This window comes from Phalacrocorax aristotelis, chromosome 3, assembly GCF_949628215.1.
Source record: "Phalacrocorax aristotelis chromosome 3, bGulAri2.1, whole genome shotgun sequence".
In the NCBI taxonomy this organism is placed as follows: domain Eukaryota; kingdom Metazoa; phylum Chordata; class Aves; order Suliformes; family Phalacrocoracidae; genus Phalacrocorax; species Phalacrocorax aristotelis.
Window position 1 is genome coordinate 50,198,482 of NC_134278.1, and position 14,392 is coordinate 50,212,873.

A 14,392-nucleotide genomic window follows, 5' to 3' on the forward strand; every position below is an offset into this window, starting at 1 on the left:
TTATCTAAAATTAAGTGTGCAGATGTCTGAGGAAGGTGTTTGCATCTCATGTAAACATTGTTCTTATATTTTTGTTGTAGAAGATGATGTGTCAAATGTACAAATAATGTGTGCCTGGTGCCAGAAAGTTGGAATCAAGCGCTATTCCCTGAGTATGGGAAGTGAAGTGAAATGCTTCTGCAGCGAGAAGTGCTTTGCAGCTTGCCGAAGAGCATATTTCAAGAGAAACAAGGTAAGAGAAATAAGGCAAGATGTAACCTACATAGACGTAGCTTTAATCAGGCCCAGCCTGGGTCTCATTTAGCATGTAATAGAAGCTCTTTTCTTTTGTTTTCTCTGTTTCACGTAGTCCCTCCGCTTTCCATCTGTATTGTCTGTTGGACTGTCAGCCCTTTACTAACCTTGTTTCTTTCAGTCTCCTTCAGCTCAATGCTTGGGTTTTAGGAGAGTCAGCGAATTTAAATACTAATAAGCATTAACATAAGAGTCCCAATTTGGCCTTAGAGTCTCAGGATACTTGCTACGTATACACAACTAAGAAGAGTTATCGTGGAAATAGAGTACAGGAGGGTTGTGTATGACAGTGTCACTAAATCCCATAGCACTGGGGTCATGGCCAGTGGGTAAATGCTTTTAGAGCCTAAGTCTGGGTCCCATCACGACAGTGGACGTCTTCCTGCAGCTGATAGTGAGCTCTAGTTTCATTCTTTTCAAGTTTGTCATTACTAATAAATTATCATTGCTGCAAAATTCAGACACTATACAGTTTTTGGGTTGGGGTAGGCAATGTTAGAACATGTAGAGTAGCATGAAAACCCCTCCTACTCAATTTAAATTTAACTCTGTCTAAAATTAGAATGCAATCCTAATATTGAATGTCTACAAAAATTGCTGTAATCACTGAAATACAGTGCCTGAAAATGCCCTCTAGGTTACTTCAGCAGCTGTTTTTCTGCAGCAGAATGTGCGATATGTCATTTAAAGAAAAATAACGAAGGAACGCTCCAGCATTTTTAGTTGTTGAAAAAGTAGCTGTGTCCTTTTGGTGCTTAATAGTGTGAGTCTTTGGGTAGCCTTTACTGTCTTAGAAATGCTTATTATTCATAAAACCCTTTACATTTCGGTTTTCTAAATGATGCCATTTTCCCTCATGCTACAGAACATTCAAAGCCTGTCGAGTTGAAACTGAATTCCGGTCTCTAAATCTGGTCTTTTACATCTGTGGTAATAACAAATAAGTACATATGGATCCTAGACTCAAGATGCAGTGCTATAGCAAATTACCCTCCTTTATAAATTTGGGTCACATCATCCTGCCAAAAAAAAAAAAAAAAAAAAAAAAAGAGGAAAAAAATGCCTGAAGAATTAGGTTGCAAAAATTAGTAGAGTGGAATTTTAGTGGCAGTCTTGGAGAATCAAGCTCATAATGTCTACTGGAGCAGACAGGCAAGTTAAAGTCACATGAGTCTTCTGCGAGGAGTGGAATGGTGCTTACATCCTTTTTATCTAGAACAAGTGTAGAGGAGGGAAATACGTGCTCCTTAGATGCTCCTTATTTGAAAATGAGTTCCCGTGGATGTATGTGTATGTGCACACATGCACGTTTATGCATGTGCAGTTCAACGTGCCCTACGATGTGTAAGATGCTCTGGGGTGACAGATCACCGTCAGCTGATGCTCCCGTGACTTTCAGTCACAAATTTACATGGGTAAGATAGTTTATAGTAATGGAGGCATTGTCAGTGATCCTAGTTAGATGGTCCTGTGTGCCCAGCAGTGATGAGTACTAGATAATTTGGGGAAACCTGGGGGACACAGATGAAAGAGCAACCAGTTCATGGTGGATTCTCTTTCATCTACAGCTTAGATCCTGAAATAGGAGATTTAGATCCCTTGCTAAATGAAAATAAATACATATTAACATACCGCATAGGTGTGCTTCAACTTTCTACTAACGCATGATTAGTAGGATTCAGTAATAGTTTATGGCCATGAATTCAATCAGTCAGGCAATATATGAAAAAGTCCCCTTTTACCTGACTTACAATTCATTACCCATGTGCTTTGTTGGAGGCCTCCTTGTCCTTGTATTATGAGGAAGGATGAATGAGAACGCCTCATCCACCCTGGTTCCCTTTCCGACACCTCTGTTAACTTCTTCTGGAAGCTAAAAGATGCTGAATATTTCCACCCAGAAAGTGCTCTGTATTCATTATTTTGTATGTACCTATATAACAATAGATGTTCCTAATCTTTTCATATACCATCATACCCAGTGAAATATCCTATTCTTCACTAAAGAGGTTGCAAATTAACAAAATGTCATATGGGAGGACTTGGCAAAACGTGGTGAGATAACATATAATTGATAACATGTTGGTTGCTGCATTGGCTCCGCTTCAAAGCTAAGCCAGTGAGTCAAATTTTATTCCTCTTTGCACCTGTGGAAGCTGTAATAGCACAGGATCTGACCTAGCAGTGGAAATCTGGAGCTGCCCCTTGCATGTGTATTTTTGGCATTAGACGATCAGGGGACAGAATATTTAGGAAATGCTGCTGTTTTATTAAGACAGGTACAGTAGAATTCAGCAGACCCTCATGCTTCTTGTTTTGCACTTCACCTGTTAGTAATAGAGCGGGGCCTTGAGAAACAAGATCAAAGGAACAAGGCTGCAATAGTTTCAGATTTAACCGCCGACCTTTAATCTGTTATGACTAGTCCAACAGCGTACCTGTCTTCTCTCCATGAATCTAATGCTTATTTGCGTATTTGAGAAGTTATGCCACTCTATGCTTTCTCATTTTTCAAACAGAGGAGTATAACAGTCACATTTCACCTGCCTTATATGTATGTTTTAAACAGTGGATCTCCGCCACAATATAGTATTGTGTTACATTAAATATGTACAGCTGCTGCATTTCTGTGAGCTGATAGGACTTTGTGGTCACTTCATTTAAGGCTTGGATTTCCTAATGGATTGTGTTAAGCTGTCTTCCCTCCCTCCCCTAGATAAGAAGTGCTGTAATAAGCGCTTGCTTAAAATGATAGGACTGTTTAAACAGTAAAGAATAAGTCATCACTAATGTCTCAGAATGGCACTAAGTGATGCTGCAAATTATCCATCCCTGAATGCCAATTGCTGTGTTCAGAATTAGGACTTTTGTCATCATCCTAATAACCAAATCTTCCATACTTGGGGCAAATGCATGCTGAAGCAATGCATGCCCATGGATTCCCAGCTGGGAGAAGGCTTGGCATGAGACCACCTTGAAGTGCCCCCAGAGAGCAACGAAAGCGCTCCAAAAAGCCCCAGGTTAGCTGGGCACTGACTGCTGCCAACCTCTCACTCCTTCCCAGCCCTCTCCTGCAGGAGGTTTAGCAAGAGTAGCGACACACTGGAAGAAGCTGGAGCCTTGCTGGCCTCGGGAATGTTTGAACGCAAGCAGTTTAGTCAGAGGTGCACATCAGTCCTTCCTGCCTTTTGTCCCAGCAGAGTTGTGTCCATTTGTGCTCAGGAAGCTGTGCCCCTGCTCCCTCTGCATCCATACATGTCCAGGGTTGTCAGGGAGCTTCATGGCTGGGACGGGGAGTTTGTAAAGAAAAAGGCTTGTGCAATTTTAAGTTGCTCTTCTTGTAAAAAATGCAAATTTTGCCCCAGGTATCCTTCGGTCATGACCATTTAAAACTATCTATATTAGCAACCATGCCTTGCAAGAATAGAAATATGTATGTTTTGAAATTATAATGGGTCTCCCCAAAGAGTGTAATTTTATCTTAATTACCAGAAATAAATGAAGAAAAAAATGGGGTTAGACAAAAAGCAAAGTATTTAAACTAGATCCGATTTAGAAAAAAACTAAAAATACCACCACCACCCCCAAACAAAAATAACCCAAATCTGCATTCCTGCTCCAGTTTGGTCTAGTATGCATAGTCAAATACACATAACGAATTACTGTATAATGATAACCTGTTGTGCGTAATAATACCAATTAAAAGGAAGCATTGCAGGAAAAGGGAGCATTTCGTACTAATGTTTGTAATTGAAGATTTAAGATTTGGAGCGGTTCTGATGCTTCCTTCCTTAGAGATTTAATTTTATAGGCCAACTAATATAAATTTAAGTACCAGAGAGGCACATAAGGGCAAAAAGCAGTAGACCACCAAGTTTCAGAATATTAAATTTAAAGGGAACGATTGGGTTCAAAATTGGATCCAGTGAGTTTGAAGCCTGAAAAGATTAATTTTGAAATTAAGTTTATTGACTCAGTGGGTCAGAAAACAAATTTATGATGACCAAATAGCCAAACCTAGAATGAGGATTGAATTCATAGAGGTTATAGGCTCTGTTCACAGATATATTAAAGGATAATTTACTTGATTTGACTAAGACATCGGAGACGAAGTGACTGCAAGGTTGTCAGCCGGTATTTTATACTTGACCTTGTTCCTGTTTTGCGCTGCCTCCCAATCAGGAAAAAAGATTATAGATGTTTTTGTTTACAGTGCAGACAAATTTCATTTATACTAATAAAGAAAAAGGCATAAATCAAAAAGTAAAAGTAAAACTGCTGTTTAGCAGCATGAAGATGTAAACGATGATGGCTTTTTTCTCCCTGTACAGGATAGTGATGGGCAGTACCACGTGTGAGTCGGTAGTGCAGACAGGCAGTGTGTTTCATGCTCTTTTATCTCATGTGTGTAGCAAGAATGAACATGAACAATCAAATGGGGCTGTAAGAAGTCATATGCATTTATTTAGTTCTGAGTTCTCTCGCATTAGACAATTCCTTACATTTTAAAATTATATTTAAAGATGATAAAGTGCACACAACATCATAAAGCCTTAGTACTCCTGCCTGAGTAGTTTTTTTGTTAATTAATGTATATCACTATGTGATTAATATGGACATGTATATGCAAACACATGCTAAAAACTGGGAGTATGCAGCAGCTATCATTCCCCAAAATTATTACTGAGGGTTGTCAGAGAAAGTTCTCTTGATTTCAAGCTTAATTGTGCAGCTTAACAGTGCATAAGAAACATTTAACAATCTCCCTGTTAACTCAATGAGTAACAGCAAAAAAGTATGTTACTTTCTTCTCTTTCTTATGCACCTGCAAAATTTAATTTGTAAAGTGATCATCATTCATGGAAATTTGGAAAATTACTTAAACCAACTTGATGCACAAAATGCCCCTGACAGGGAAAAAAAAAAAAAGCTTGGCTGTTACATCTTCCTTTAGGGTCCCTTTCCATAATAAGTTTTGAAACACATGAGGCTCTGAATAGAAAACCTATTTCTCCTAGAGATTTAACTTGTATTAATTAGGTGTTCAGAAGGGTTGGTGTAGAGCAGGTGTCCTACCTGGTTTCTGTGAAAACATCTGTATTTTGTTCTGCAGAGCTGTTGAGAAGTGGGATTTAATAAATGGTTCACAAAGTTGCTGCTTCTGCTGTGGGTTTGCATAGAACGTGTGCAAGTGTGTTTATATGTGCTTGTGTGTCTACGTGCACATCTGCACGTGTGTGTACATGTATTTGCCACAGCAGCCAATTAATAAGGTTTCTTGCAAATGCTTGAAGGTAGAAGGGGACAAGATGACAAACACCTCCATTGCTCTGTTGAGATATAAATGAGTGCTGCTGAGTGAATGTAGATGAGACGCCGAGTCTGCAGAGGAAGTAGTTCAATCGGGGAGCACAATTGCAAACTTCTTTGAAGAACTATCTGGAGAAGGGGAGCGAAGGAAAATGTCTTCCCTCAGAGGATCTTTTTAAAGTTTGTGGAGGGTAGGCTGCAGGCAGTGGCCAAGAATCTGGAACAGGTACTGAGATATAAAGCAAATCCTGCATTGTGAAAGTGATGGGTGGCATCAGTCGGAAAGAAGAGTTGGCGTCATTGTCTAACTGTTATCAGCTGGCCCTTTTACTTACTGGATACTAAACCCAGAAATCTCATAAAACTCCTTCCCTAAACCAGAGCTAGGATTTTTCTTGATTAGATGAGGCAAATGAAATTCCAAATTAACCTACTGAGACCATCAGACGGAATGTCTCACTGCTCACCCACAGCAAAGCAAAACGTATTAACATTGCTAATGATGAAATGCATCAGCACCTGACTGATGCCACCAATGCCTTAATGAAGGGATCTGGCAAACCCAGCGTGCTTGTCAGTTTACAAACTCAATGGACATTTTACTGTCCATCTGCTGCCATTTAATACTATAAATTTGAATCAAACTCCCATTGTCTGAATTACTAGCAGGTATCCAATCCAATTAAAAGGCGTGTTCACTTTTAATTTTAACCACCATGTCACATTACATCAGTCGTGTTGCATTCTGGCTACTTTGGTTATATCAAGATGAATATGCTAATTACAGCTTGAGAATCTGCTGCCTCTTGGACAGCAGGCGTTTGATTCAAACGAAGCGACCAGATTACGCGAGGTGTCCTCGCATCAGTTCCGGACAGCTTCAGCGATTGCATCTCTCCTTGCCAGAAGTAGGTTTTGCTTACATACAGATGTTACAACGAAACACCACTAATTGCATTAGACCTTGAGTAGAAATGCTTTTAAGGTTTTCACGCACTAGGTGTACACAGTTTAAACCAATGATTTGGATTTAAATAGACATTATGACACCTTGATATTGGAGATGTGAAAGGAGTTGCTGCCTACTAGAGTGTGTGAGGAAGAAAGATGGCCGGTAGCTATTTTTCTGGAGGTTATTAAGGTACTTTTCTGAAGTCTTAAATCACTTAGGATGAATTTTTGAAGGGGAGAGAGAGACACTAGGGGAAAACCAGACATTTTGCTCCATTAAAAAGTTTGGCAAGATAGACTTCATGATCTGTATCCAGGACATTTTTACATCACCAAGGGATTTTTGATTAAAGAGTTCAGATGCATAACAATGATGCATTCAGAAAATGAGCAGATATAATACACATGGGTGCTTGCTTTACCTCTGAACCCCTTTGGCTCCAACCTATGTGAGCTAGGCAATCACTCAAAAAAATATTGTTCTCCCCCACGTTCCATGTCTCAGTTCAGGTTACGTTAGATTAGTCCATGTTGCCTTGGCCTCGTATGAAATTAGGCACCTTCCAGCTTTGTTTCCATGTGATCAACACAGAATGAGCATCGAGAACAGTCTTTATTCTGACAAAAACTTAGGGTAGATCTCCCAAGTGAATCTAATTTGCACAGATTATATTTGGTGCCAGTTTTCACTTTCCTAATGAACACATCAATCATTAATACTAATATGCGCTGGGCAAGTAATGAAATGCATATTAAATAATATGTTTGTTCAAAAATATCATGACATTTGAATAAATTATTGCCTTAATGCATCTGTTCACTTATCAGTCAGCTCATTAACTTAGGGAAATATTGAAAAAGGAGCTTGAATATTTTTTTCACTATATATTTTTATTTAAAAACCAAAATTAAGCAAATATGGTTTTCAAAAATATGTTTAGAGTAGGAACCATGTTGTGAACGACACCCTCTGTACACACTGCTGAAAGGACGTATGGAATATTACAATTAACTGTGTAGTTTAACGGGGTGAAATTCTCCCCAGGCAGAGGACTGTGGTGGGCAGCAGTAGAAAACCTGAGGGGCCCATCAGAAGGTGGAAGGTCATTTCTAGTCCTGAAGTTTCTTGGGAGCAGACGTTGCTGTCACATTTTGCTAGTGGTGAAGTAATTTGTGCAGGTGAGGTGGCAGTTCGGTGGAGTTGTGACATTTCTTGTCAGCTGATGGTCTGTATTTAATTACTCTCTTACTCTCCCAAAGCAGTGACTTCCCTCTCCATCGTGTGTGGAAATCTTGGGGCAAATTCAGGGATGAAACTGAGTCAGACCAAGGGAGTAAATCACATGGTACCTCTTTTGGCCCCTTCTAGGTAGGAAAGTTTCAGCCCGTTTAGATTTGTTTGCAGATATTTGCTGGCTTATGGGAAGACTGAAGAAACCTCTCACACATTAACCTTGAACCTGGCCTCGTGAGTCTAAGTGAGGCTAGGAGAGGCCAAGTGGATGTAACTTACAAGCTGCCAGATGAACAGGAAAATCTGCTACCAGGAATTGTTAGTTAAAGTCAGCTTCTCACCGTGTTCGAAGCACAAGTGTTAAACTTGCTGGAAGAATGAGGTGGGCTTTATAGGGCAGAAGTCTGAAAATGTCAAATATCTTTCCCGTAGAAAATTGTTTCTGCAATAATAAAAGACCGTTTGCTGGCCAGCTAAGTTCAGTGATGGGCTGCGCTCTGTCAAAAACCCGAGCATTTACAACTCATCCATTTAAATTTAAATTGGGCTGAAAGTAAGCATATGTTGCAAGTTGTCAGCCTGGATACAATTTTGTATCTAAAGTAAATGTACTCATCTGTTTAATAATTTTTAGAAACAGTCATAAAGTATCTGATGGGTTTGGGGGTGGGAGGAGCGGGGGGGTGTGCGCGCGCATACACGCGCACCTGTGTGGCTTCAGATGGTTTTGGTTTATTTAATCTCCTGTCTAAGAAGCAGGAGGCCAGACTCTGCCTCCGTTGCACAGAGGGGCTGGTAGAGGTTCTCAGGCAGGAGCCAGCTGTTTTGGCTGGTGCAAACGGCGCGGGCAGGGGGAGACATGGCTCCATTGCTGTCCATTTGCTTTAAAAGCAGAGCAGAGCATGTCTCTGGATCTTATCTGGGTTTTGCAAGGGGAAGGATCTTCAGTGGGTTATGGTGGCTGAGCGTAGCTTTGCTGGGGAGTGTGTGAGACCGTCGAGGACTGAGCTTCCCCCATTAGCACTGCCTGAATGCAGCGGTTTTCCCTGGATCTCATAGGTGGATGCAGCAGTGCAGTGTCCCATATGCCTCTGGCCCTTCCTTCCCCTGAAACTCGGACTGTCAGATGAAAGGGGAAACCTGTAGAGTTAGAAATCAAACAACAACTCAGTCTCAATTACTCTAACAATTTTTAATTTAGCCCCCAGGCTTTCATAGTTGTGGTGCACAATGCTACTGAATCAGGTGGAGGCGAGCTCCTAGAACTAAATGTAAGTCTTAAAAGCTTAATCCAGAGGTTTAAACAGAACACTGATACTTAGATATTTATGAGGAGGTAGGTTTGAATAATTTCATGGTGTAGTAGTAATAACAGTCAACTTTGGCTGTTGTTGAATGGTTTGTCTCATGCCTCCATTTGCAGAAGCAATTTATCAATATCAATGCCTTGATAAGGCAACTCCCCACTGAGTTTCGTCTAATGCCCAGGCATTAAAAGAACAAGTAGCCGTACTCCTAACTTCCGTGTTGGAAGATGTTAACTCCATCCTAAAGAAAGGAAGGACCAGGAGCTCTGGAAGAGAAGGCTCTAAAATACCAAGGAAAAGGGTTAACTGAGAGAAAGTTTAAAAAAAGGGGAAAAAAGAAGCATTGAATCACTCTGGAGGCTATTTAAGAACACCATATTAGATGCACAGATGGTACGTATACCTCTGAGCAAGGAAAAAGTAGAAAGGGGAGAGTAAATCTGGCATAGTTAAGTGAAGAAGTGCATAAGCTTAAAGGGACACTGTCAACTTAAAAATCACACTTTTACTGGAAAATTTGTTACATACTACTGTTACAAACAACACCTATGATTATTGTAACTGAAAGATGAGACCAAAAACTCCCTCTGCTTTTTGGTGTGCTTCCTTTGGGCCCGATCCAGATTCCATTGGCGTCAGTGGGTGACGTCCCGTTGCTTGTAATGAGCTCTGGATCAGGCCCTGTGCATATTTGCCTGTACGTTGTGTATGGGCAGTTCCATTATTTTTGCATGTGGTCTGTTTTCTTATTGTTTCTGAGGTTTTTCACACAGCAAGAGAGGAAAAAATATTTTTTTCCAAATGGGAAGCGTGGTTGTTAAACTATGGAAATGCCAGCGGGGTCCCAGGCACGCTTGTACCAGAAATACCAAATGTTTCGCTTTCTGAAGACAAAACTCATCCCTCAAAAAATTTGAAAACACAGCGAAGTCAGTTATAACTAAAGGTCCCTGAGATAAAGTGCAGGAATAAAAGGACAGGGAAATTATCTGAAAGGTGTATGTACAAGGCACTGTTGAAGACAAAAAGCCGCCTGTAAGTCCCCCATGCCCATAGGCCACCCCAGCAGTGATGCTGGCCCCTTCTGAAAAAGCAGAACAGCAGAAAAATTAAATCAAATTTCCTGCGTCCATCTTCACCACAGAAGATGATGAGGAAATTCCTTTTCCAAGGACACTTTTCACAGGAAATCAGAGTGTGGCCTTATAACAGAAATTGAAGTCTCTTAGGAGGAAGTTATGGAGCAACTTCAGCAACTCGAGAGCAGTAAATCATCAGGAGCAGATGGTACTCAGCCGAGTGTTCCTAAGGAAATAAAAGTGTGAAGCAGCAGAGATATTGACAAGGATCTGCAATATATCATTAAAACCAGCAACTGTTCCTGAAAATTTGGAAGTCATTTGTATGGTGCTTTAAAAAAAAAAAAAAAAAAAAAAGAGAGACATAGGAAGGTTGCTTTCTTCTTGAGCATAGGAAATGAAGATGAGAATTCCTAAGTATTTTTTATTTAATTTGCTTAATGGCAGAATAAAGTGACTTTCATTTAGGCATGACCTGGAACATTGTAACATTGTAAAGAACAGCTGGGATATAATTTTTATACATAACAGCTCTAAGACACAAATATTTAGGTGAACACAGTTTACTTGGGCTCAGGATTACGTTTGCTAGGTAAGGTTCATTGGTTTTGATGTGTTATTTGATGTCTGTGGGTAGTCTGATGCCCTCCACAGAAACAATGAAGGCATTTTGGCACAGGAGCGTGCCTCGGTCCACGTTTTCATGTGAAGTTGGACATTTAAATAAGAAGCTGATTGCATTCCAAAGGATGTGAGTTTACTGCCAACACAAAAATTACTTGGTAATGCTGAGGAATGTTTTTATATGTGCTACAAAAGTTTTTAACTCAATTTGCTACAGAAAAATTAGATGGTTTAGAAAAAGTAGATTTTTTCAACAAAACGCAGATACTCCGATGTACAAATACACTCAATCAAATCCCCATTTTCTGCAGTTATACCATATGGGCAAGGAGTAACAGAGGAGTACAGAGGTTTTGCCAAGCAAACACAGCTAATATGTACACACACGCACAGAAATCAGCTGAGGGAGGCAAATTAGAAGTTCTAATGGATTTGGAATTTAGTAAAGCACTTGAAATAGCATTTCATGAAATCTTACCCTCAGATTAATTCAAATTACTTTGGATATGAACACTGTCAAGTGGCCTGAAAACGGGCTCAAGGAATAAAGTAAAGGGTGGTGATAAAGAGCAGCATATCAGGTTGAGGATAGAGAAGTGCCAGAGGGACTTCCGTGAGGTTGGTCTTGTTTCATGTTTCATTAACGATCTCCAGGAGGGAACAGAGAGCAAGTTTGCAAACTCTGCAGATGATACTAAACTAGGAGGAGTTGCAGATACCAAACAGGACAGAAAATAATTCTCTGGAGGAATTAGAAATAATGAAAAAAACCCAGCTAAATTACTTGCACTTTGACAAAAAGTTAATATGTCTGTTGACGACTTAATATGTCTAGGGGAAAAAAAAAACCCAACCTGAAAAAACAATCTTAGTGCAATGAGTGAAGCTGGACAAGGCGCTGAAGCTGAGGATAGGACAAGGGCAGTAAGTTGGACTGTGCAGAGGTAATGGTAGTTAAATGGCCATAGCTAGGGTCTGGAGCATGGGGGTGTTGACGAAGAGAGTTGGGTGCTTGTTGAAACAGGGATAGAGCAAGGAGCGACAAGATTTGGAGGGAGTTTGGATGGGCAGGGTTAAGGGATGGGTAGAGTCAAAAATGATTTAGGGAATACAAAAGTGTTAAGCCTGTGGAGAAGGATGAGAAGACTGGAAAGAAGTTAATCTTTTGCAGTTTTGATGTATAATACTTCGATGTGTTAGCACTTGGAACTGTGGCCTGAAATGAGCTGCTTTGCTTGGGACGGACTAAGCTGGGACGAGCAAACACTAGTAAATACCAAAGCTGGCGCTGACAGAGGGAATGCATACACTGTCTTCTGTGTATTTTCCGTCTCCAACTTCTGCAGAAATGAAAGGACAGCATACTCAGATTCAGTAGGCAGTATTACTTCCCCAAATTACACTGCCCATTATTAGACTGAACTATCACAAATAGTAGTTAAATGCCTGATCCATAAGCCACTGAAGCAAATGGGAGTCCTGTGGTCAGAGTAGCAGTTGAACTGAGCCTGAAATTAAATAGTGTAGTTGCATAGGTTTGATAAAACTGATGGTTACTAGCAAAATGTATAGCTAAGCCAAGTAAAAAGCAACAGAAACCAAACCTCATTCATCAGAGATATTGCCTGCCACCGTAAGCCCCAGATGCATCCTATAACTGCGTAGATTATAGGGTATTTTTCACTCCTCCTTTCAGGTATTGGCTATTGTCAGCTGCAATTTGCCAGACGAGATGAACAAATGGGCTGATCACTATGGCGAGACCCATCTTCCTAATCAGAGCAATTGCACCGATGGCATAGCAAGCGTGAAGGGCTCCATGACATAATCCAAATCTACATCGACATGTCCCATTTGGTCGGCCAAATACATAACTGGTGTAAGCAGGCATAGCTTTTTTAAAATCAATGGGGCTGCTTGCACCAGATGCAATTTGGCCCAGTGTAGGAATTGTAATAGCTCCATTTAGTTTTCACTGGGTCTGGAGAAGCAATAGCTTTGCTGTAGGGTCACTGGGAACTTTTTTTATTATCTTGATTAAAAAGAAAATGTTTTGTCTCACTTTCAATCATCCTCAAATCTCTCATAAAAATTTTCAGCGTTCATAATGCAGTTAATCAGTGTCACCATGCTGTTTTTTTGAAGTATTTTGAAAATGGCAGTATTTTCTAGTATTTACTGTTGGTGAAAACATGGAAAGTGTAGAAGGCTTTTTATAAAAACATTAAAGCAATATGTGAGGTTGTGTTCAATTTCACATAATAAGGGCTGTTTTTAAAGAAGTGTCATGTAGAACTCTAATTTGTTATATCTGGAAATTTCAATATAAAATATGATATGTAGCACCTTCACTAGGCCTAACTTTTCCTAAGAACCAACTAGAGATATTAGAGCATGTTGCATAGTTTGTAAGTTGTTTCCTAAATTTGGTTTCCTAAAGACAGATAATCGCAAATGTGGTTATTTTGAGCTTTTTGTTTCTTCAGCCTTGAACTTAGGTTTGAATAACTCAATATAAATTGCAGAACAGAATGTGTAATGAGGCACTGACCACCAGTTTCAAAACAAAGGAGGTGTTTTGGTCTTGTGGATGTCAGGGCAATGTTTCCACTGTCAGTAGGATGCGAACTGAGTCCCAAGCTACAAGCCAATGGTGGCATTTCAACAGGAAAAATGAGGAATTAGATATTTGTCTGTGTACTTTGTGATCTACAACTATCACTTTTTGCTGATAAAGCTGTGTAAGGTATTTTAAATTTAACCTAATTTATATGAAATAAAATAAAGCCTAGGTCTAGTACACTTAGTCTGGATAGCTCTTTATTCTCCCATCGCCCAGTGCAGGGAGCTGATGCACATTTTTCCTCCTTCACCATTCTGCCTTATCTTTTCCCCTGCTTTATTAAGTGGAACCTTTCTAGCCTTTGCAATACAGCTACCAAAATTCTAACCTCTCCCTGGCTATGTTTTCCTACATTTCCTAAACTGTTTATGCATTTTCACTGGCGAGGTTAGGATTAGGTATGGCATTTACTGTTCCGTGTTGTGTTCTGTATTTACGGCATGTCGTGTGTTGTCTTATGGATGTTTTCTTAGGTTGGTTTTCTTGGTGAAAGGTACTGAGGAGGTTCTCAGTTGTTTTTTCTCTGTGCCCTTAACGGGGTTTAACTTACCACCCCATTAAACAGCCATTTCTTATGTGCAGTTGTGATTACTGGAATGTAGGTTGCTATTATAAATCATCTTTCCATTCGTACTGTTACATTAATCATGTGAGGAGACACGGGTGTAAGTTTGAATCCAGCAGGATGACAACTTCTTGTTCGTGGTGATCCGAAATTCAACCCGTGAAGCAAAGAATGACTTTTACAAGTCATTTTCATGTTTGCCAATTTTCAAGGCGGCTCTGTGCCATTTTGCAGTACTCCATGCTAATTGTGACCCGTGTGGATTTAGGGATTTCATGAATAATACAAGAGATGCAGGAGCAATTGGAAAAAAACAGCTTTGCACGTTGTTTGTGTCAGGGCTCAGTAATGGATTTACCCTCGAATGCAGCCACCGCTAAGAAGACATTCTGGTTTCCAGGGCCT

At 40.1% G+C, this 14,392-nt stretch overlaps 1 protein-coding gene across 2 annotated transcripts in view; it reads left to right on the plus strand.

The window, feature by feature from the left end:
* The window catches only part of SOBP (sine oculis binding protein homolog), a 116,946-nt gene that overhangs the window by 24,158 nt on the left and 78,396 nt on the right, over positions 1 to 14,392 (plus strand). For both annotated transcript variants that reach the window (XM_075087401.1, XM_075087400.1), the window contains exon 4: positions 81 to 232. In XM_075087401.1, coding sequence (XP_074943502.1) covers positions 81 to 232 — 152 coding nt within the window. The remainder of the gene's footprint in view (positions 1 to 80; positions 233 to 14,392) is intronic.